This window comes from Notamacropus eugenii, chromosome 4 (assembly GCF_028372415.1).
Source record: "Notamacropus eugenii isolate mMacEug1 chromosome 4, mMacEug1.pri_v2, whole genome shotgun sequence".
Lineage (NCBI taxonomy): Eukaryota > Metazoa > Chordata > Mammalia > Diprotodontia > Macropodidae > Notamacropus > Notamacropus eugenii.
The window spans coordinates 148,705,907-148,729,081 of record NC_092875.1 but is presented as its reverse complement, the minus strand read 5'-3'; the positions used below and the strand labels follow the sequence as shown (position 1 = coordinate 148,729,081).

Sequence of the window (23,175 nt, the reverse complement as noted above, 5' to 3'; positions counted from 1 at the left end):
AAAAAATATTTTTAGTCCAGTCTATAAAGTGTTTTTTTTCAAAAGTAGGGAGAACATTAAAAAAAAAAAGACTTCATACCGTCTACCCTCCAGCGTTCTTAAACTAGCCTCCTCACGAGCAGTCATTCTTTCTCTCCTGGTTGAATTCTGAGAAGCATGAAGAGGGTGATTTGGATGCCCAGGATCACCAGCAGATGCTAATGCAGAACCATAACGCAACTGGGCTTCTGTAGAATCCATAATACTGACCATCCAATTCCATGTAGGAATCAGCTTTTCTTCTACATAATTCTATTTAAAAACAAGAAACAAGAAGAAAATGATCCAATGAACTCAAACAGAGCAAGGCTAATTCAAGAAATATATTTCTAGTCTGAAAGACTGTTTTACATATTTATTAGGTGACTGAGCAATATGCATGCTGACATTATCATAATTTACACACAGTTATCATAATAGTAGTAGATGGAAAAAAAATAATATGCATTTTAATTTGATTCATACCTGTAAGTTTACTGCATCTTGATAAGTCAGTTTCACAGCTGCTGGGATCTGAGAGTATACAAGGTGGTTGTATTTGGGAATAAGACCCATCAGGTCAGAGATCTGTCTGATGACAATGCTATACGCCCTTGCTAAACTGCTTGCAGATGTTAAGTAGCTGCTGGCATTGCTAGCTTCAAGAGCAGCTGCAGCAGCTGCAGCACTCGTACTGATGGTACCACTGCGGCGTAAGTTGGATGGATCAATATAAATCAAGCCTGCTGAACTGGCTAAAAGAAAGAAAAATATCCACAATGAGCTACCCATTATTGATCATTGTATTTCCTGAGTTCTGTGCATATTTATTATGTAATATTAAAATTCCCACAACAAATCTATCTGTACCAGTCTCAGAACGTTCAATGAAGATAGCGTTCGTAATGTTGCTTTCTTTGTTGGGAACAAAGAACTACTATAACCTAAGGAAACAGGTTTGTTTTTAAAACTCAAGTCATAAAACAAACTATTTTAAGACTTCACTTTTTTCCAGGGTAAAAATGTTTTATTAAAAAAATGTATTCAATCACTAATTAGAAAACACAGTGTTCAGACTTGCCTGCTGGTGCTGATGTACTGGAAGGAGTTGTGCTGGTAGTTCTCTGATTCTGGGTGTTGCGTACAGCCCACTGCATAGAGCGGGGTGCCTGGGCGGCACCATTAGCATGAGAACTATTTGTAGTTCTTTCCAGGGGCTCATCAAGCATAAATGTCTCCTGCTCTATGTCATCACTCTGGCTACTGCTACTGTCTGAATCACTGGAGTCATTGGACTGAGAGTCATCTTCAGAAAAAAAGGCAGGTACACTGCTGGCACCTAAATTTATTAAAATGAAAAAAAAATGTCCTGGATTTGTTGGTAGACTTAAATGAAATGATTTTGCTATTACAGCATATTCACTTTTAAGAAAAGATATATAGATATACGTACAGCAGAATCCTCTGAATCTCACCAGTGGCCCATAAAACCAATGGCAAATAAATGTTTCTTTATTATAAATTTTTAAGGTAACAAAACTGAAAATAAATCAATGTATGATTGGGAACATAAAGCTGAAATAATTTCTCTAATACTAGATAACCTTTAGAATGAGGTTATCTCATTAATTTAGACTGAGCAATTCAATATTGGTCAGATTTAGGCTATTCTTTTCCCCAAAAATCAGTTTTAAAGAAAACCTGAGGGCAGTTGACAATCATGTTCTTAATACCATATGAAGAAAAGCTATGATTTAAACCGAGACCTCAGGAAGCAAAAAGAAATTTAAAGATACTTCACAACTTTTCTTCTATAAATTATTTATCCTTGTAGAAAGTGACACTAGACTGCTGGTGAGATAGTAGTGACTGCATCTATCTAAAAGTTGACCATGTTTTATAGATGGTATAAATGAGTCACTGTTACAAAATTAGACATCTATCCATTGGGCTATGATGTAGTTATGAGCTGAATTTTTAAAATAGCAATTATCAACTACACTAAAATATATGAGATTATGTAGATGGAGCACATGCACCTGGAGTCTAGCATCATCTCGTCACTTAGGAGCCACAAGCTATTCACTAACTGGGCAGGTCATGGGCTCCCCTAAGCCTTAGTTCTTTATCTGTAGAAAATGAGGGGAAAATATTTAGCTATTCAGGGAGTTGTTGGGAGGAAATCACTTTGCAAATGCAAAAGTGTCATGTAAATCTAAATTATTATTACAATTAATAGGGAAAGAGAAAAGTAATGTAAACGAATATGTGTGTCATTCGTTGTAGGTCAGATAAAGGGGAAAAGAGAGGGCTGTTTTAAGAAGCTTTTGAAGAACACTATAGGATAAGGTCTTCATTAAAAAAAACTATGAGAAAATGCAATCAGCAATGAAAATACTCAATTAAAAACATCAAAAACTGTGCCTAAGTAATACATGTGAAGACTACCATTAAGCAACCTTTAAAGGTGACAAAGAATTGGGGAAAAAAGTAAGCTTAGCTGGTACAATTCAGACAGTTAAGAGTTTGACCAAGTATTTACCATGGTGTTATTCTTTACTAACTTCTCTACTTCACGCACAAACTGTACAGAATTAAGAGAGATGAACCAAAATACAACATCAAAGTCAGGGTGTATCCTGTTCATTCCAAAGTCATGTCCTATCATTTCCCCCATTCTATGGCTCCCTCAAACATACCAATGCAAGAGCCAGTACAGTTATTTACCATCCAATTTAGCTTTTCACCAAAATCCAATGAGATCTCAACCATGCTTTCTTCTGCCTCTACAAAGTACCCCATTCCCCTTGATATAATAACACAGAGTTTTTTTATAAAAACTATAGAAAATGGGGACAATGGTAGGACAAGTTTAATGAACACTAAAAAATATCAAATAATAAAAATTTTGAAAAAATAAAGAGGCTTGGTGCTCTTCTCTCATGAAAGACTAATACTAGGAGGAGAGGATTCTGGAAAGATGAGAGTCAGAAACTTTTGGTTCTTCAAATTTCCTCCACAGAAAAAGACAGAGCATTGCCTCAGAGCAATTATAGAGAAGTAGAAATAAACAAAAGTCATGGTAAAGCAGATGTTCTCCTAAGATAACCTAAGAAGACCCCAGGAAAGACCAGATCCATGTGAAGTGCAAACACCTCCAGGCCAACTTTGCGAATGAATAAATAACAAGCCCTGGAGACAGCTGGGGCAGGAAGACAGTCTCAGAAACTTTTATCTCATATATAGCATGGGGGTCTGATGACTGAGGGAAAGATTGAAGGACTTTACACTGTCCAGGGATGTCAAGCACAGCTGTACTAATCAGATGCATCCCAGGCTGTGGCTGAGGGAGAAGGAGCTAGCACACATTTAGAGAGTGCATAGGGGGTGGGGACTGTGCTGACTATGGGCACTTTCAGGAGGGCAGAGTCCCTGGTTTCAGTTCCAGGACAGAGAGGACAGCTGTAGTTTGAAGCCAGCAGAGGGACCACAGGGAGCAAGATCATTTTTAGGACAGTGAGAGCAGGGGTTGGGCTCTAGCTGTGGCTTAGAAAGTGGGGAGGAAAGCACAAAGTTGACATCCAGCACAGATCTCAGAAAATAACAGTAAGAAGGGCCTGAGGCTTGGGGCACTACAACTTGATCACACTAACAGCTGCAAAAAAATAAAAGAAAAATAACTAAACAAAGAAGAAAGAACTCAACCACAGATAGCTACTTTGGGAATAGAGAAGATGTGTGTTCATATTCAGAGGAAGATAACAGAGCTAAAAAAAAAGTCACTCCTTTTTCAATGAGAAACATCAAATGGTCCCAAGCGCAAAAGATTTCTTAGAAGAACTTAAAAAAAAAAAGGACATTTAACAAACTAAAAGACTTTTAAATATTTGTGACAAAAACAGCAGACATACAACACCCAGGAGAAATATAAAGTAAACATTAAGGACCAATAATAAAGGACTCAAAGTCAAATTATTTACTTATATATGAAAATATCAGTTCCATTATCACTCAGAGTATTTTGAAAGAAATGCTTGGGTTCAGTATGATGAGGTGATTCTAGAAATATATATATATATATATGTATATAACAACGTAGGGAAGAGATTTAAAAAAAGAAGCAATTCTGACATACAAATGAGGCAAAAAAGGAAAAATTGATACAGAAGAAGCTTAGTAGGGGGAGAGCAGATAGTGTTAATCTTACTCTAATCAGGAACGGGCTGAAGAGGGAAGAACATCTATATCCAGAAGGATATAAAAGTTGGGCAAGAGGACAGGGAGGGGGGAGAGGATAAAGGAATGATTCTTGAAGGGGTAAGTAGGTTAAAGAATAGGATGGTGGGAGATGGGGGTGGGGTAGAAGTCAAGCAGAGGAGTGAGGAGGGATAGAAATAGGGTGAGAAGGATAGTGAGGAAAAATAGGGAGGAAAATATACAAGTAACTATAACTTAGAATGTGAATGGATGAATTTACCCTTCAAATGGAAACTGACAGCAGATTAAAAATCTGAATTCAACAATATGTTGCTTTAGGAAAAGTTATAAAAATGAGAGATACACACAAAAATAAAAGAAGTTAGGAGTAAAATGTATTATATAAAAAAAGCAGGGATAGTAATCATAATTTCAGACAAAGTTAAAGCTAAAAGAGAAATAAACAGGGAAACTACAATGTGTCAGCCATATTGCTCAATACTGTTTTAGACCATTTAAAAAACTAGACAGTATAAAATACCTAGGAGTATACCTGCCAAAACAGATGCAGGAACTATATGAATATAAACTCAAAACATTTTGTATCCACCCACACTTCATGGTATAGCCTTCTTTGGGGGGGAGAGGAATGGGGAAAAAACATAAAATGAAATAAAAATACACAGCAGAGAACAAAAGAAAACCGACAAGGAAGCAGAGAAAGCTACACAGCTTTTAAAACAATGTGTAGTTATTTATTGTGTAGGTGTTTCTTGAAATGGAAATTTATTGTTTTATATTAAATTCTCTCATGCTCTGCATGACAATGTTTTTTCTTATTTCACAATTAAGTTAAAAATAAGTTTAAAAACTAAAAAATAGGAAAATAAAAGACTAATGCTAATAAGATCCATTTGTAGGTCATCCAAAGTCTTAAGAGTAAGAATGGATCCTCAAAACCATATAGAGTAATTTTTCTAAATGGGAATAAGTAACTTCTACAAGTCTTTAATATGACTTCAAGTTCTTTATGGAAAGTTTTTAAAGAACAGATTCAAATGAGCTGTTCTTCACACGATAACAAAGTTGTACAACTTTTTTTTAAAGTGCATAGGAAAGTTAATTTCCAGATTTATCACTCTTACCCCCTCTCCAACATTCTTCCAAATTCTATGGATGATATGGGTAACATGATATACAAGAGGCAAAAAAAGTGATGAAAACAAGTGACCATAACAATGAATAAAACATCATTTCTTTGAACTTAACTTTGACATCAACATTAATATAATTCACAAAATTACTTTTTCAGAATAAATCTTTTGAAAAAAAATTGCAAAGACATCTATCTCATTTTGGGGTTCTGATGAATTTTGGAACCAGTAAGGTATGCTCAGCATGAAAAAAGCAAAGAGAAGCTGAGATGAGACAACATACCTGCTTCTGAACCTGCAGTAGCTGCAGTCACAACACTTCTTCGCCCACTAGCATTATCTTGGTTGCTGTGGTTACTCTCACTGTCACTTTCTGTTTCAGCTGCTGCTAATAAATCTAGTTCCATATCACTCCCTAAAAATATTTTAAAGGAGAAATATCAGTCATTCTATGAAATCAAATTAGAGACCAGAAGACACAGGAAAAGAGAAAACATTAAGGAAAACAAACAGTGATAGAATAAGATGGAAATAAATAGTATCAATCTTAGTAAGTGACAGGTAACCATAAGCTCAAAGAGTTTAGAAATGAACAAAAACAAGGATCTGAACATAAATATACATATATACATATACACACACAAACACATACAAGCATATGTAATGTTACTTTAATTTATGTGAAGACACACATACAAGTATATGTAATGTTACTTTATGTGAAGAACTATTTAAGGGTTTATATACAAGATATCCCTAAGATCCTTCAATTTTATGTTCTCTATTCCATCCATTTTAACTAAATGATTCCATTTTTAAAGTGTTTCGTTAACATAAAATACTAAGTCCCTCTCCTCACTCTGCCACCAACCACTGCAGGACAAAATCCAACCAAGTGGCCTCATACCATCTTCATCATGCTCATCATGCTGACCCTCCGCTTCAGCATTTTCTTCTCCATGTTCTTCTTGCTCATCATGATGATCTTCTTCTCCAGCAACACCTTCCACAACCTCAACCTAAACCCAAAAGTCTTATTTTTAGACAAATGACAACAGTATCCATTATAAAACTGCATTAATACTAATGTTCTTTTAATAATAATTACTTAAATGAAAACATTTTATGTTAAAAACTGAATGTATACAGAAGTACTGAAAATGAACACTACTACTAATAACTGTTTCAGAAAGTGAAGGTCTTTTTTAACTATTCGAAAGACATTGTTTTTACAATAATAAGTTAAAATCAAGTTCACCAGTATTTATCCTCAGTCAATATGTTCTAGAAAGATACAAGTGATTCAAACATTAAGGATGCCCTAAAACTTTTAACTCAAACTATTTTCTACCAGGTCATGAATTAATGATACCAGGTATTTAATAATATGTATGATGATTATACCAGAAAGTTGAAGTTTAACTATTAGTCAGCAAGGTATCTGACTCATTTCTGGATAACACTATTATCCTAATAAACCAAATAAATATTAACAACTTCATCTGATAAATCAAGACAACCTCTTCCACATCTGCTGAAACAATATCATCTTGCTCTTCATCTCTTCCTCGAACAGGTTGGGATTGACTAATACGTCTCTGTTGAGGATTCCTTATGATGTAAGATGACTGAGACTGACTAGAACTGTAAGAAATTAGAGAAGTTTAAATACAGTACTAATATAAACAGCTGACATTTCAAATTATTGTTAAGAAAGTATATTTTGGTTCATAAGAGAAAGATAATGGTCTAGAAATAAGACATTCTATATTTAGACTCCACTTCTAGTCAATTGGAAGCACTACAGAATACTTTAAAAAAAAACACAGGTATTATATATTAAATATCTCAATAAATGTATTTTAAACGTAGTGTTTTAAATTCATGGAGGCAATAATCTATATAGTATGCCCATCACTAATCTGACCTCACAACACTATTTGTCTTGGAATATATAGAAAGAAAATATAAATAGCCCAATAAGAATAACTGTATTAAACATCTACATAAAATTGAAAGTGTGGAATAACTGGGGTGAGGAAGTGATTGAGATAATTTTTATACTAAAAAATTGTCACACAGTATTTAATAACAATTTCATATTAAATATTTTAGGGCAGAAATTGATGTTTGCCTCAAAACTTCCCCAAAAGTCCCTTGATAAAAGGTATTATTTCCTTCTTTATACTAGTATCCCAAGCACAGTGCCTGGCACAGACAGACCTAAATGCTTATTGATGGATTTGGGAAATGTTAAAGTAACTGTGATAAATCTATGAACAGAGGATGCAAATTTGTATCAACAGATAATATAATGTTACTTATCACAAATACGTGACAAAACAATTTTCCAATCTCTGAAATAATTGTAATTTTTCTGATGGGCAACCTCAGTTTCTTCATGGGTATTAAGACTTTCATGACCTTCACACTACCTCAAGTTAGTACCTGAATACTTCTTAAGACAGTAGTTTTGTCAGTGAGGGCACATCTATTCCAGATGGAGATCATAGCACCTTAAGAAACAATCTTCTCACCACAAATGAGTTGTTCAGTTGTTTTTCAGCCATATGCAACTTTTTTATGACCTCATTTGGGGTTTTCCTGGCAAAGATAATGGAGTGGTTTGCCACTTCCTTCTGCAGCTCATTTTATAGATGAGGAAACTGAGTCAACCACAGGCTCCCACAGCTAATAAGTGTCTAAGGCCATCAATGAACAATGAATTGCCTGTCAGAAAACTTAACTGGTATTCAATAATACTTATAAGTTATTTTTTTTTAGTAGTTATTGAGACAACTAAATGAATTGATCATTGACTAGTTAATCTTTCACTGACTAGTAAAAGAGTTAATTTCACTGACTAGTAACAGATTTTTTATCCATCACCAGATTCTTAGAAGCCACCATTTTTGCTATTTCTGGGAGACATTATACTCTATTGGTAAAGCTTTCCAGATCTCAAGGTCATTTTCATATCACAATAAATTAAAGTTTCAGAATAGGATTATAAGTTTAGTATAAAAAAAGCTGCACTAAATTTGGATCCCAATTTTTAGTGGTAATTTGGAGTAGGTTAAGTTCAATATGTAATTATAGCAAAAAATAAAAAGTTCTCAGGGGAGGATGGGGAGTACTTCTTCCTCTCTGGATTTTCATGACATATTCTCTTGGATCTCCTTTCACTTTCTGAACACTACTCAGTCTCCTCTGCTGGCTCATTATCTACATTATGCCCCCTAATTGTGAATATTTTCCCAAAGTTCTGTTCTGGGACTTTTTTTCATTTCTCTCTAAAATATCTCTTGGAGATCTATTCGTTTAATTATTATCACTACACAGATGACTCAAAGATCTACATATTAGCAGCCCTAGATCTTCCTTGAGATTCAGTTCTACATCAACAACTGCCTATTGGACATTTCAAACTGAATGCCCTTGAAATATCTCAAATTTGGTATATCTTAAACAGAACTCATTGACTTTCCCACAACCCCCCTCTTTAAAATTTCCCCATCTCTGCTGAAGGTACCAACATTCTAATTTATCAAGTTTATAATTTTGGATTGATTCTCAACCTCTCATCCCATATATCTAATCAGTTGTCAAATCTTATCACTTCTACTTTCACACTTCTCCAATCTGACCCCTTTTCTCAATTCACATAGCTATGACTTTAGGTCATAATTGTTTTCTCTAGTCAACCTACTCTACACACAGCTACAAAAATGATTTGCCTTCGGTAGGTTTAATCATTACTCTCACCTCCTCAAATTCTAACGGGTCCCTGGTAGCCTCTATAAACTCCTCTGTTTAGATCGGTTCAAAATGAGACCCAAATCTGTTTTTTTCAAGTCTCATTATACATCATTCCCCTAATGACACAGTATGTGTCATCCAACTGATTGTTTTTCTATTCCTAAAACAAGGTCTTCCATTTCCTGCTTCACCGTCTTTCCTCTAAGTACTCCCTGGTTGGAATGCATTCTCTTAGGGAGAAAGGTGGCCCAGCCCGCACCAGGCTTGGAGTCAGAGAAACCTCAGACATTTACAGCCTATATGATCTTGCTTAAGTCAGTTAGCAACTATTGGCTCCAATTTCTTCAATTGTAAAAGAGGGATAATAAGAGCCTAAAATAATCTGTGTTTGTTGGAAATAATTACTAAGTCTCATCTCATGTTTATGCTTTAACTCTTATCAAAAAGACCATGAAGGCTCTGGAGTGAATGATACCTCCAGAATATTATTCTCCATTTTCACGGATAAAAACAGCCTGCAAAAACCAAAGATGTTCCAGATGTAAAAGAGGATACACTCTAATGTTTAATTTATAGGAGGAAGTGAATACTTTTAAGCAATATTACCATTTAATTACACAAAATGTGATTACTACAAATGAATCTACATCATTTATAGAAGGATAATGTAAAACATTCTATCTGAAATATGCACACAATAGATGTTAAATGTTTGCTAATGTAAACTGATTTTTATACATTAGTTGTTTTACTGACTAAGGTAAAACAAATCTCTCCATGGAGTTTTATTTTATTAACTCCCATTTCTGTTTTGCGAAAACAATGATAGGCAGCATTTATATAGCACTTTACATGTGCTATCTCTTGTAGATTAAAAAAAAAAAATTTCCTGGCTTTTTTTTTTTTTCAAAAAGAAAAGCTAGTCATCTTGAGTCATTCACAAGAACAGAGGTTCCCAAACTTATTTGGCCTACTGTCCCCTTTTAAAAAAAAATTACTCAGCAACCCTCTAGAAATCTACTTTCTTTACTAGTTTTCTTTTAATGATGCAAATGTCAAATATATGTATATATCTATTAAATTATGCATCTTAAATTTAGTAACATATTGTAAATTGGTGGATTTTTTCCTGTGTTGAAATTGTGATGATGCAGTATTGAGTCATTGAACTGTAACGCACTGTCAACAAGTCACTACACGCAAACACTCCTGCCTTTGCGGGCTGGACTTCTGACAATGTGGGCCGTGCTCACCTGCCAACACTGGCTTGTTAAGACCTGTTGGCTTGACCGCTGATTGGTTATAACTTGCACTCTGGGTGTTTATTTGGAAAATTATGTTACCATCACAACTTTTAACTGTTACACAACAGATGAAACATATTTAAAATGTTCTTCTCTCTTACGTTTCTACCTCCCCCTTATTTTTATTCAATGCCCCCCAATTTTGCCAGAGGCTACCACCACCCCCTCCCGCACCCACAATCATTCCAGGACCCCCCACCCCCAAGGGCAGTGTCATACACTTTGGGAACCTCTGTACAAGAAGAAGGCCTGATATAATTAGAAACAATTAAGGACAAAAATGCTTTCATCATAAAAGATGGAGAACTAAAAAGTGATTCTTGGAAAACTAAGCCCAGGATGGATGCATGTGAAAAGGGAAGGAAAATGCCAAACAAACTTGATGGAACTCGTTAAAAAACTTTCTGGTTGCTAGCAAATAGCCAGGTAATATTAATGTGATATTTAAACACTGGGAAGTTGCCACTTTATTTGATAAAAATGTGAAATGAGTGAGGTCTAAACAAAATGGCCCTAAGGAACCTATGTAACAAAGTATTAACATCTTTCTATGTTTAGAGCACAAGCTTTTAACACCATCTTCAAACTCCACAGAATGCCCACAAAAGGATGTTATCTGTGAACAATAGGATGATGGAAGGACACAGAATTATATGATCACAAGTTGCCCATTTGGGCTTACCAAACAATCATTAGGCATTTATCAGGCATTAACTGGAATTATCAAGACAAAAGGAAAACAGGACTTGCCCTCTGAGGACCTTTTAAGTCATAAAAGTACACAATGGAGCACCACTTTTTAGGAATAAAAAGACCAGTTTGGTTGGATCTCAGTATGTATCAAAGGGAATACTTATTAAAGTAGGATGGGACTAGGTTATTAAGGGCTTTAAATGTCAAAGAGAGGACGTTATCTTTCATTCTAGAGGTTAACAGGGAATTGCAGCACAAGAGTGTAAAGAGCAGACAAGTAACAAGGCCACATCTGTGCTTGAGGTATATCCAGTTCTGTGGATAATGGACTGGAGGGGAGAGGGACTTAAAGCCTCAAGATCAGTCATCTTTGGACCATGATTCAGTTACCACGTTTTTTTAAATTCTTTCTGCTCTGACACTGGGCAAGGGAAACTGTAGTTAAATGAAGTAAATGAAGATAAATAAGCATCTGAGTTTCCATTTCTTTCCAGGTCAACCCATGCAGCATATATCCAAGATGAAGAGATACAGAAAAGGTAATACACAGAAGATGTTTTCAATAAGCCCATTCACATTATACAGATGTTTAACATACATATGCTGTTACTTCACCTTTCCCTGTCTTGGCAGTTATATAGCCAAGTCAAGCCAACAGTTTAAGATGCATGTAACATAAACAATAATGACAACAAAGGGAATTCAGAAGACTACTGCTGCTGGAACCCAGTTAATGTGATACTGAGAACAAGCACCAGAAATGAAATTTACCTGTTAGACTGGTCAGATGATGGCCTTGGTGGTAAAGGCTCCACAGAAAAGAGCTCTTCACTGCCCTGCATGGCATCTATACTGGTACTAGCTAGAGTAAAAGGAGCAGTAGGACGAGCAATCCCCATCCTAACTGGAATAATCAAGGATTCTGCTACATTACACAATTCTTCCACAGCATATGGCAACAATGCTTGAAATACTCGCTTACACTTCCCAATTGGCTGTGGAATAAAGTTGCTAAAAAAAATAAGAATAAATGATTTTATAATCCTTTGAATTTAACCAACAACTAAAAACTACATGCCAAAAAAATCCACAAAAGAATACTGAAATTAAACAGATTCTTACTTTTTCTTTTTGGACGAGGCCATTTCCACACTAAGAATGACAAAAACTCTTGCCACCGAACGCAGAAACCTCATTGTAACAGCAATAGCTTCCTCTCTACGACCAGGTGTGTATTTGTTTTGTAGTTCTTTCACAAGAGTCCCAAGCAGCGTATCTAAAAGCTAAACAACAAAGTGCTCCAATTATAACCACTCTACAAACGCTATGAAACTCCCCTATTTACCTTGTTCAGCTCTTCTATAATACGCAGCACAGGGTTTTCATTTGGACAATGCTTCAAATAAAAAAGGCAAATTCAATCAGAAAAGAACCCTATGACAAGAAGGCACTCGGATTAAACAGAACTCATCTGAGCTGGGAGCCACAAATTAACAGTTATGGGTTTTGGTTTTTGTTGTTTTTTTGGTGCTGGAGAGGAGGGCTGGGGAGGGGAAAGCTGCTGAAAGCCAGTTTTAGAAGGGTATTTATTGCAAATGGGGAAAGAAAACCTATAATCAAACCACCACAAAAGAACACTACTAAAAATTATTTAAAAAACCAACCAAAAACACCTTCTAGGAGATGTGTGTAGGGGAAGGACAGCTTCAGTTCGATCTTCCCTACAGCACCTACATCTATAATACAACGACAAGTGATACACACAATAATCTTGAGGCACCGCAGGGTAGTTAAGTACACTTCACAATGGTATACTAATTTGGAAAAGGGACTAAATATCTACCTCAGAAGAATGTCATTAAGTCCAAAAAAAGGGAAGCTTCTGTTTAACTTTAATTAAGCCAATTAGAATCCCTAAGCACAGTTCAAGCAACACTTCCTTACAAGAGGCTTCCTCCTGGTTAGCTACTCTGCCCCCCTTGAAATTTCCTCATATTTATTTTTTACGCATTATAAATATCCATACAAGTACAAATCCTTTTTCTGTAAGCTCCTTAAGGGCAGACAGTTTCATTTTTGTCTTTCTGTATTTCCAGGGCACAACACAAGTACCTGGCACACAGCAGATATTTAATAGATGCTTGATGACAGACTGATCAACCCAAAATCCCCAATCCCAAATTCTATGGTTTATTTACTAGGCTTACTGCTTGTCTTGGTAGCATTTTTCACAGCAAACAGGAACAGACTTGTAAAGTTAATGTTTTAGACAAAAAAAGTTCCTAACAAAATTTTAAAGTAACACTTTAAAGATGTCAAAGTAAGCATTCAAGTTACTCACCAAAATGTCTGCTGTACACTTAACTATAAGGCAGTGTGTGAAACAATCCAACCGAATAGTGCCACTTTGCTGATTAAGGTATACTTGTTCTTCAGGCAAAAGGTGACCTATTCTACTGCTGGCACTGAGACTTGAAAAAAAAAGACAGAAAAATTACATTCAAGTGCGTAACCTGTGTAAATACAAATTACTAAAATGAAAATTTACTGATTAGTACATACGGATCTTTATTCTCTTGTGAACCAAACATAATCATAGATTTCAGGGCATTCCAGTCCTGTAAAACCCTCTCCAAAGCAAGTTGAGCAAATCTTGGTGGCTCTAAATCATGATCAGGCATATCTGAATCTAGAAGAAAGTAAAAGGACAAGTGAGAGTGATGTGGACCTAGGGTTTACTTTTTACCCTTGAACCAAAAATTGCATCTTGCTCACCCTCAGGATTTGCAGTTTTCCGGTTACGGTCTTCTCGGATTCTAGGTGGTCGATACTGACAGTGCTCCACTGTCTGTCTGGCCACAGTCTGGACTAAAAACAGCAGAAGGTGTTCTCCCCTAGGGAGCAAGAGAGTCAAAGTGTCACATAAAACAAAAATAGAAAAAGATATCAACAAATACCACCCATTATTATTTGATGGTGTATATGTAAATATAAATGAGACCAAGCTGTTTGTGTGCACACTGATTTCTATACTTGCCTGCTGTTTGGCAAAGTGACCAGGTTAGTGGTGGTAAGTAGCCGATAAAGCAGATCAAGACGCGCGGATTTTTGCCCAGCAATGAGGGTTTTGCATTTGCACTTCTCCCAGCAATCACAGTAAGCTGTCGGAGAAGTTCTTTTGAGTCTAGAAAGAACCCATACAGAAGTCTTTAAAATAAAGTTCTAAAAATATTTCTCAAGTAAATGTCATTTGAATAGGTTATTAAAAGTGAAGAATCCCATGGAACTTGTGAGCCCATTTTCAAATATGCACTAAAAATTACTGGATATATAACATGAAGAGGCATCAGAGCTGTATGCCCTGCACAACCGGGCAATCACATACCACTCCTAGAGAAAGGGTGACTGTGACGCCTGTCATGTCAAGTCTAAGCGGTTCTAATCAGTTGCATCAATACTTAAAGCAAATTGGTATGGGAGGATCTAGACAGGTTAAGACTAATACTTACTTGTAATCATGACCTTTATGACAAACTCTTGCACATTCTGTACAACAGCAAAGTGATTCTAATAATCCACAAGTTCGACACTCAAAAATATCCTATAATCAAAATGTATAACATAAAAATAACAATTAAGTTTTTTAAAGTTGTATGGCTATAACAGACAATGAATGTCAACAACTTTTTTTCATAGGCTTGACAACTGTAAGTCGTAATGAGGGTAAAACTTAATCCTAGGATCACAGCCTCTTATCACCTCCAAGGAAACTTGGGTCCTGGACATTCAGTAACTTGTCATAAATCATATAAAGTACATCACAAAAGTGGAATTTGAGTCTGGATTCTCAGGACTCCAAATTAATCTCTCTTTTCCACTGTATCACCAGGGAAAGTCATTGTTATACATATTACACACAAAGAAATGCAGTATTAAAACCAGCACTTTAAAAAACATTCAGTTTTGTGAAAATAGTTGCTATGCATGCTTCAAGGAAAGTCATACATGTACATCAAATTACCTAACTAGGTTCTGTAGACCTGATATTACCAGTCTTTAAACTGTAACAGTGTACTGCATGAACTCAGATTTTGTCAACATAGCCTTCCATAAAGTGTAATACATAATCTGCCCTATTCTCAACTAGAAAAAAATTTTTTTAAATAATGTTTTTGAGGACTACAACTAGATATTAAACCAGGTGACTTTTCCCCCCATTCTTTTCTTCTTTTTCCTCAGAGGAAGCAAATCAAATCAGAAAGGCTACTAAGGTATGGCTGGGTTACAATCTATACTGGTTGAGAAAGTACTCATAGAGATAAAATCACAAATCATTTAAATATGGAAGTGAAATATAATTCTTTTTGGTGAAAATTTTTAATACAAAAATCTGAAAATTATTTGATTGCTTGGTACCCAGTTTATGAATTTCAACTGTAAAGGGAGAATATAAGACAAGGAAATATTGACTAGAGAACTATTTTTTTCTTAATCCTGCATTAAAATCAACATTTCAGATTCCAAGCTACATAGTATTCCTTACCTGATTAATGTGCTCTGTTCCAGTCCAGGTAAAACTACATGTATCATTGCAACACAAGACATATAAAGGAGAATCATCAGGATTTGTGCCAGATGGACAAACCATTCCCATAAATACATCATCTTCTTTTTCACTTGAAGATGCCTCTGCTATAAGGATTGAGAACAATGATTCGTATAAAAGGATTCTATCACTGTCAGTTCTTTCCTCAAATAAGATAGTTAGCAAACATACAGTATGTAGGAAACGACTACATATCAAAGTCTAAAGAACATGCAGAATGAAATTAACCAAGTGCCACAGAATATGACGCATCATGAAATAGCAGCAGGGTACAACTAGAGGCAGGCTACATAATTCATCTAAAATGATGAGAGTATTTATGCGCTTGACTGAGCATATTTATAACAAAGCATTTATTTTTATATGTACACTGTATGTTTGCTAACTATTCCATTTGAAGAAATTTATAAATTGTAGGTTAAAGGTCTTATTGGGGAAAGATTTATTTCATGATAAACTGAGAAAATCAATAAACGCTCCCTCTACCTAAGGGATCAGAGGGAGGAGGGGAAGGAGCACGAGGGAACAAAGCTACAGCATTTTTTTCCCTTTTCTCCAAGTCTCACCACTGAAGCTTATATACCAATAAGCTGCAAAATTCTGAAAGAAGATTATTTGCTATAGAGATGCTTAATATTTAGATGAGGGACACTTTGGATGGGGTTTGTATGCTCTTCCTGTTTCTGTCCTTGTATACACAGTTGAAAGATAATTATAAGAATGGATTTTGATATTTGAATACTACATAATACTAAATTTTTTAATGTTAATTTTGTTAACTTAAATTTGTGGGGTTTTTAGTATATATTAATTTTGCTTAGCCAGTGCACCCTCCCTTTTCCTTATTATTAAAAGGAGGAAGAACTGTAAATATATGAGATAAAAACAATATATATCAATAAAATATTTTTAAAGAGAACATACTGTAATAAGCATGTTATCTCAAATATACAGGGGCAGACCACGTAAATGAAAGGAACTGGGATCATTTGTCTTACAAATCCATTACTAACAGTAAGAGATAGTTAAAAGATAACTAAAGAAAGGCAGAACCTTTCTTTATCAGGTTAAAAATATCCAAGAGAAGGCAAAGCAATACATAAGTACAAAAGGAGTCATGTACTCATTTACTATTGCTACTAAAAGAATCAAAGAGCTCTCTTCCTTTACAATGTGGAAAATATGCAGTGAACAATAATGGGGAGAAACACTGATGACATAAACTCAGAAGACATTTGGAAAAATGTAAGAGAGATGAATGAGTCAAGTGTGTGGGAAGTGACTCTCTTAAGCAGGAGGTGCTGAGTAACAAAAAAGAAGGTTAAATTTGAGTTATATATACTCATTGAACTTGTAAGCCTATGGCCTGACTAAAGCTACTTAAACTCTATTAAGTCGAAACACTATGTAATTAGATAAATTCAAATATTCCTATATTATTATATCTCTGTCCAGGATAGAAAGGTAGGTCAAAGAAAAACAAATCTAATCTATTTCTTAATTGCTATCCATAATTAGCTCTTTAACAAGAATTTAAAAGATGTGTACTATGTGCTAGTTACTGTGTATACCAATAAAAAGATTAAAATTATCCCTACTTGCTAAGACCATACATTCTAATGGGGAAGAAAAGAATATGTTAAGAAATTTACATTCCTGATGTCAGGAGAGCTGAGAGAGATATATTTCACAAAAGAAAAATCTTTCTAAAGATTAATTTTTCCATTATACAATGTAATTATCAATTTAATAGGTTCTATTAAATTATGTAACTACTCAAGAATTTTTTAACAATGCAGGAATAACTCAGTACATATAGGAAATTAAACAAATTTACCTTTTGCAATTTTCTGTGCTGTTTCTAAGATGGTGATTGCAGCAGGGTAAGCTCGGCCACTTACCGCAGACATAAATGGTGTCATACCTCTTGCATCCCTAGAATAAGAAGAACATCATATTATAACAAACTATTTCTATTAATTCTTGAAATGTCTAATATATTTTTCAAAAGAACTAAATTCAAATAAATTTATTAAGTATGTACTACAAACACAAGACACTGTACTAGAGGTATTAGGGATTCAAAGACTGAAAAAACAACAATGGTCAATGTTAACAAAACTACACAGATGAAGTAGATAAGAAGTTCGTGGGGAAGTAGTTAATACCCTTGTTCTTGAAAAGTTTCTTCTTCCTTGCATTTGGTGACCCATTATCATAGCTCTCAATTCAATATGAAAATCAGGCATGGAAGTTACCATGTCTAATTTTTTTGCTGGGTCTCCTTTCTCCTCAAGGATTAGTGTTAAAAAACTTACTCTCACATCTCTCTAAACTCCTAAGATTCAGGGTTAGAAAAGAACTTTGGCATCAGCTTCAGATTCTACCCCCTCATTTAACAAATGAGGAAACTGCAGTACAGGAAAGATCAAATGACCTGCCCAACACTGTCTGGGTTCTGAGTCCCAGTACTTTTCATGCTACATGACAGAGTTCAGTCTTTTTTTCTGGTAACTTCATGGTTATGTGCATAGGTGTAGAATTAACAGAAATAAGGAATACTAAGCTATCATTTCTCTATTACTCTCCATACCTTATAATTTGGATATCAGAGTACCTCAATACCAAATTAAAGAGAAAATAATTTATTGCTGGAATTTTTTAAAAATAAAGGGGAAGAAAAGCTAAATGTACAAAGAGAACTCAGGGATAATACCCTAAAATATCAGTTTGAATATGAAATCAGATTCAAGGAAATGCAGAAATAGAAAGATGCATGGTTTCTGTGTACATAAATATGGATTCTCTCCTTATCTCATCCTTATACAATCTCTCTTCCTTTACTCCAGATACAGCTCAAGCAACACCATCTAAATATTTTCTGACATCTTCCCAAAGTTTTTATTGACCCCTCAACTACCTGAAGCTACTCTCTATATACATATATAATACACAGCATTTGTTTAGAGCATTTTAAAAATTTGCAAAGCACTTTACATATATTACCTCATTTAATGTGTACAGCTGTGTGCATGTTACAGATGAAGAAACTAAAGCTGAGAAAAGTTAAATGACTTGCCTAGCTAGTAAGCATCAAAGGCAAGTGTTGACTCCTAGTCTAACATTCTATGTCCTATGCTATCTGGCTGCTTCATCTATGACTTGTCTTCCGTGAGAATTGGGTTAGTTTCATTCTTTATATTTGTATCCCCAGCACCTAGTATGGTGCCTAGAACATGGTGGATTCTTTATAAAGGCTTACAGATTGAGATTCTTATATCTTTGCCATAGTGCATGCCAGCAGTCAGCAAGCTGAGAGGAGAGTGGTCCAAAGTAGACAACTCTTTTTATAATTTAATGATTTAGTGTAAAGGTAGTTGCTGCCATTAGAAACAACAGTGAACACACTAAAATCATGTTTCCCAGAATCATAGTTCAAGTGAGAAAAAGAACCATGTAAGTAACGTAATACAATTCATTCATTAATTTTAAGGGGAAAATATCAAGGCCCAGAGATGACAAGTAATTTGTCCACTATCACACACAGTAGCAGAGGGAGAATTGAAACTCAGGTGGAGGGACTATAAAGGCACAATTCTTATAACTGTGCTCATGAACCTAGCAAATGATAAATTATACTCATTTGATATTAAGACAAAATACCATCTTTCTGATTTAAAAAGCATTAAATGAAAATAAGCCACAGTCCTTTGATTCATAGCCAAAAAGACTGGACAATCCTGACTTGCCCCATGATTGGGTGACACTAATTTCAATACATATGACTGATGTAAAAGTGTCACACACATGCACGCACACACACACATGCATAATATATGTTACTGGCAGATAAGCCCCACCTAATTTACTTCTGATAATAAGTAAATGAATTTGTATTTTTGAATGTATATTAAATAATGGCAAGATTTAGCAACTCTGAACAAAAGGCTAGATAGAGAACCAAGTAGCGAACATGAGATTAGAAATTTCTCAGAGACAAATGACATTAAGATAAAGCAATTATTAGTATTCCATATGAAAACATTTCAAAAAGTTACTTAAATAACAATTTAAATTGAATTTTAAAGTGAAAAATAAATTAAAACGTCTTACTTGGCAGACAGAAGTTCTCGTAAATAAGGCTGAAGAACAACACTGTCACACAACAATTTTAATATAAAGTGAGCATTTGCTTTCCGATCCTTTGACTCTACTACAGATGGCTCTGTGGAAGGACCTGTAATTAAACACAAGAGATTTGTAACAAAACATCAAAATCTGTGCTATATAAAATATAAGCCAGAATTACATATTAAGTTAAATGATTAAATAGATCATTTTGTTAAGAAAAAAATCTATTATTAGTCGTGAGTAATTTTCATTAACAGAATTTTCACAAGTTCAGAAGACTTTCACAAACCTGAGTAAATTCTAAGGATATTTCTACATATATGCCACATTTTTGCTAGAGTGTAAAATGTTAATTTAGAGAAGATTAGACACTTTTCCAGTCAAGACAATAGAACTTTAGGTAAAATGTGTATATGTAGAAGCCTATATGCAAAGCGAACCCTCTTCTTTTTCATAATGCCTATGCAGATAAACAGTGGATTCTCACCTGGGATGGTGGAGGTGCTTGGTCCTTGACCAGTGCCAGTCGCTGCTGTGGTAAGAGATCCCACAGCGGGGGCCAGGATAAAATCAATGTCACCATCTTTCAGTAAACAGAACAGCAGGATGTACATCATTATATAAAACATATCCCTAACAAACTGCTCTCTTAACTGACCCTAAGGCCTTACTGCTAGCCAGAGGTCAAGTCAGAGGTCAAAATGGATTAAAAAAAATACAATAAAATGAATCCACTTAGATTAATGACTACTCTGATTAACATATAAAGGGTTTAACTTTTTTAGAAAAGAATATAAAGAGAATATTTTAATAGAGAAGAGATGTCTGAAGTGATTTAAAAAAATCTATTTCTAGCATTTCAATACATTTTAAAATTAATGCCTTTCTCAGAGAAATTATTTGGTAGCTAGATTATGAAAACTATTTATTAAGATATTGCAAAGATAAATAACATTCTTTATCCCATAGAGGACATCAGTTTCTTTTCTTTTAACATACTGAATACTATATAAAAATAAGAACTCTTACCAGGATCCATGGCAGGAGGGTCAGGAACCCAACTGGGAGGAGCTATTGGGGGAGAAACTGGATCTTGGTGGTCACTAGATGAAGCTCCAGCTTCATGTCTACCCAAACCCGCTGCTCTCAAGGAACGTCTCATCATTTCCCTTAGTCTCATACTAGAAACAACCAGATAAGAAAAGAGGTGAATACTAACCTCTTGCTGCCAAACTGTAATTTCATGACTAGCTACACAGAACTTTTTTCTTCGAAGTTCAAAAGGTATTTTACAAATAAATAATCCAGTTCAGGAAAATTTAAGGAACATAAAATGTAAAAGCTGGAAAGAAACACAGATCATCTGGTCCAAATCCATCATTTTTCAGAGGAAAAAAGATGAGGCTAGAGGGGCTAAGTGGTTTGCCCAGTATCACACATCAAGTTAGTGGCAGAGATAAGAACAGAAGCCAGGTCTCCTAGTATTTAGACTCATGCTCTTCCCACTGTGCATATGCTGCTTCTAGACAGATAGACAACAACTCTGGCTTCACAGAATGAGCCAAAGGGTGAGTGCGTGTGAGTGCAAGTGTACGTGCGTGTGTAAGAGCCTAGCTTCCACTTCAGTCCTATAATCACTGTGTCATGTAGTCCCATATTATAAGGGAACAAATCCACCCCTTTAAAAAAAAGGGATAAGTACTTAAAAACTTCCTTTACAACTTCAAGAAAAGTGAAAACAGTTAAGATATGAAAAGTCAAATATTGTATTCCCTGATTCATAATCATTAAGTATTAAACTGAAGTACAACAGGGAACAATGCTTCTATCTAAAGTAGTTTTATGAAATTATACAACACTTACCACCTTTGTGTCCTAAAAATAATCTAGCAATACAAAGGCAAATTAATACTAAGCAAAAATTTTGATCAATTTTTAATAAAGAAGTTTAGTTTTTGAGCTCATACAAATACCAGAAAGAGATGGCTCCCATCACAAGGATAACGAACAAAGAAACTAGATCTTTGAGGTATACTTTTAAATGGCATTACTTTTAGTACTTCTTGCTCTACAAAAATGAAATTGCACAACTATAACCTCCATTCAAAGACAAATGAAAATAATTACAAAGGCTCCAAAGTATTTAGAAATAATTAATCTACTACATAAACATCAAAAATCCTTATGATCACTAGAATCTCTAAAGCTTCATAAAATGACAGAAACCCAAATTAAAGGGCCAGGCAACATATATAGAATATGTTCTTCTCCCATTAACAGCCTGGACATGATTTTAAAATGGTAATGTCATTTGTAATGATATTTTAAGAAAAAAAATTTCTATTTAAATGTGTCATATTTTAAGATGTTTTCATTTCTTCTAGAGATCACATACATACTTCCCATGATGCCACTATAAATAAAAAAAATTATCTTTATAGAAATTCTCATTGTTTCCAAGTTCTGAGAAAATATCTTCGGTACTATGGAACATTTCATTGTGCTTTATGCATGTGTGCATGCATTTGTGTATGTATACACATGCATTCTGAAAAAAAGTTATATGGAGCTATCTATGCAATCGATCATTTTAAATATGCATAAAAAGAACTCAGTGGTTAATACTTTGCATAAAGGAAACAATTCCTCTGCAATCTATCTTGTTTTGTGAATGCACAGGCTGTGATGTTAAAATGAACATCCATAGAGACAATGTAATAAGTTAACTTCGTTGAGTCCAGATGACCTCAATTCCTTAGAAATTCTAGATAGGTATTACAGCTCTATGACTAGGGCACTCCATCAAGACAAGAGTTATCTGTTGTGTTTTTTACAGAATGATACCTTCACAAGTTTGATTAAGAGTAGACACTTTAAGGAGTCCTTAAAGTGCCTTAAAGATAACCATGAACAATAACTGAGAAGAACTGCATATTTGATTCACATACAGCAAGTACATGATATGGTTTTATCAACAAGAGGAATGTTTAGACAGTGTGAAGAATGCATGAAGCTTACAAATCAACAACTTGCAAATTTCCACTTTTGTTGTTCTGATGTAGCCAAATGCCTATAAAAGAGAGGGACAAGGAGTCATCCCTCCCCCTACTTTTTTTTTTTTTTTTTAAATTTTAAATTGTCCTTAGCCTCTTTTCTTCATTTTCTTTTGGGTAAAGATTTTTAACAGAATGCCCAGGTCCTCTTACAGATTCTTAAAAAAGAAAATCATTCTTCAAGACGTTGTACACAATTCATGAAGATTCACCTGGATCCCCAGTGGCTGAGGATTATACTGAGGAGACACCATCTTGGC

The 23,175-nt window shown here is 34.8% G+C and overlaps 1 protein-coding gene across 12 annotated transcripts in view; it reads right to left on the bottom strand.

Moving 5' to 3' along the window:
* The window catches only part of UBR5 (ubiquitin protein ligase E3 component n-recognin 5), a 180,566-nt gene that overhangs the window by 29,135 nt on the left and 128,256 nt on the right, over nt 1-23,175 (bottom strand). For 9 of the 12 annotated variants that reach the window (XR_011965807.1, XM_072603357.1, XM_072603347.1 and 6 more), the window contains 18 exons: nt 20,892-21,043; nt 20,350-20,445; nt 19,845-19,968; nt 17,569-17,666; nt 15,669-15,817; nt 14,635-14,726; nt 14,163-14,309; nt 13,901-14,019; nt 13,688-13,814; nt 13,467-13,596; nt 12,248-12,408; nt 11,897-12,136; nt 6,890-7,013; nt 6,277-6,388; nt 5,653-5,784; nt 1,096-1,357; nt 505-769; nt 80-291 (listed from right to left, as the gene is read on the bottom strand). Coding sequence is in view for 11 of the 12 variants with exons in the window: in XM_072603357.1 (XP_072459458.1) it covers nt 80-291; nt 505-769; nt 1,096-1,357; nt 5,653-5,784; nt 6,277-6,388; nt 6,890-7,013; nt 11,897-12,136; nt 12,248-12,408; nt 13,467-13,596; nt 13,688-13,814; nt 13,901-14,019; nt 14,163-14,309; nt 14,635-14,726; nt 15,669-15,817; nt 17,569-17,666; nt 19,845-19,968; nt 20,350-20,445; nt 20,892-21,043 (2,742 nt within the window). In the remaining variant the exon portion in view is untranslated. Of the gene's footprint in view, nt 1-79; nt 292-504; nt 774-1,095; nt 1,358-5,652; nt 5,785-6,276; nt 6,389-6,889; nt 7,014-11,896; nt 12,137-12,247; nt 12,409-13,466; nt 13,597-13,687; nt 13,815-13,900; nt 14,020-14,162; nt 14,310-14,634; nt 14,727-15,668; nt 15,818-17,568; nt 17,667-19,844; nt 19,969-20,349; nt 20,446-20,891; nt 21,044-23,175 lie in introns of all 12 variants that reach the window. The other 3 variants (XM_072603351.1, XM_072603353.1, XM_072603354.1) reach the window with 2 other exon arrangements.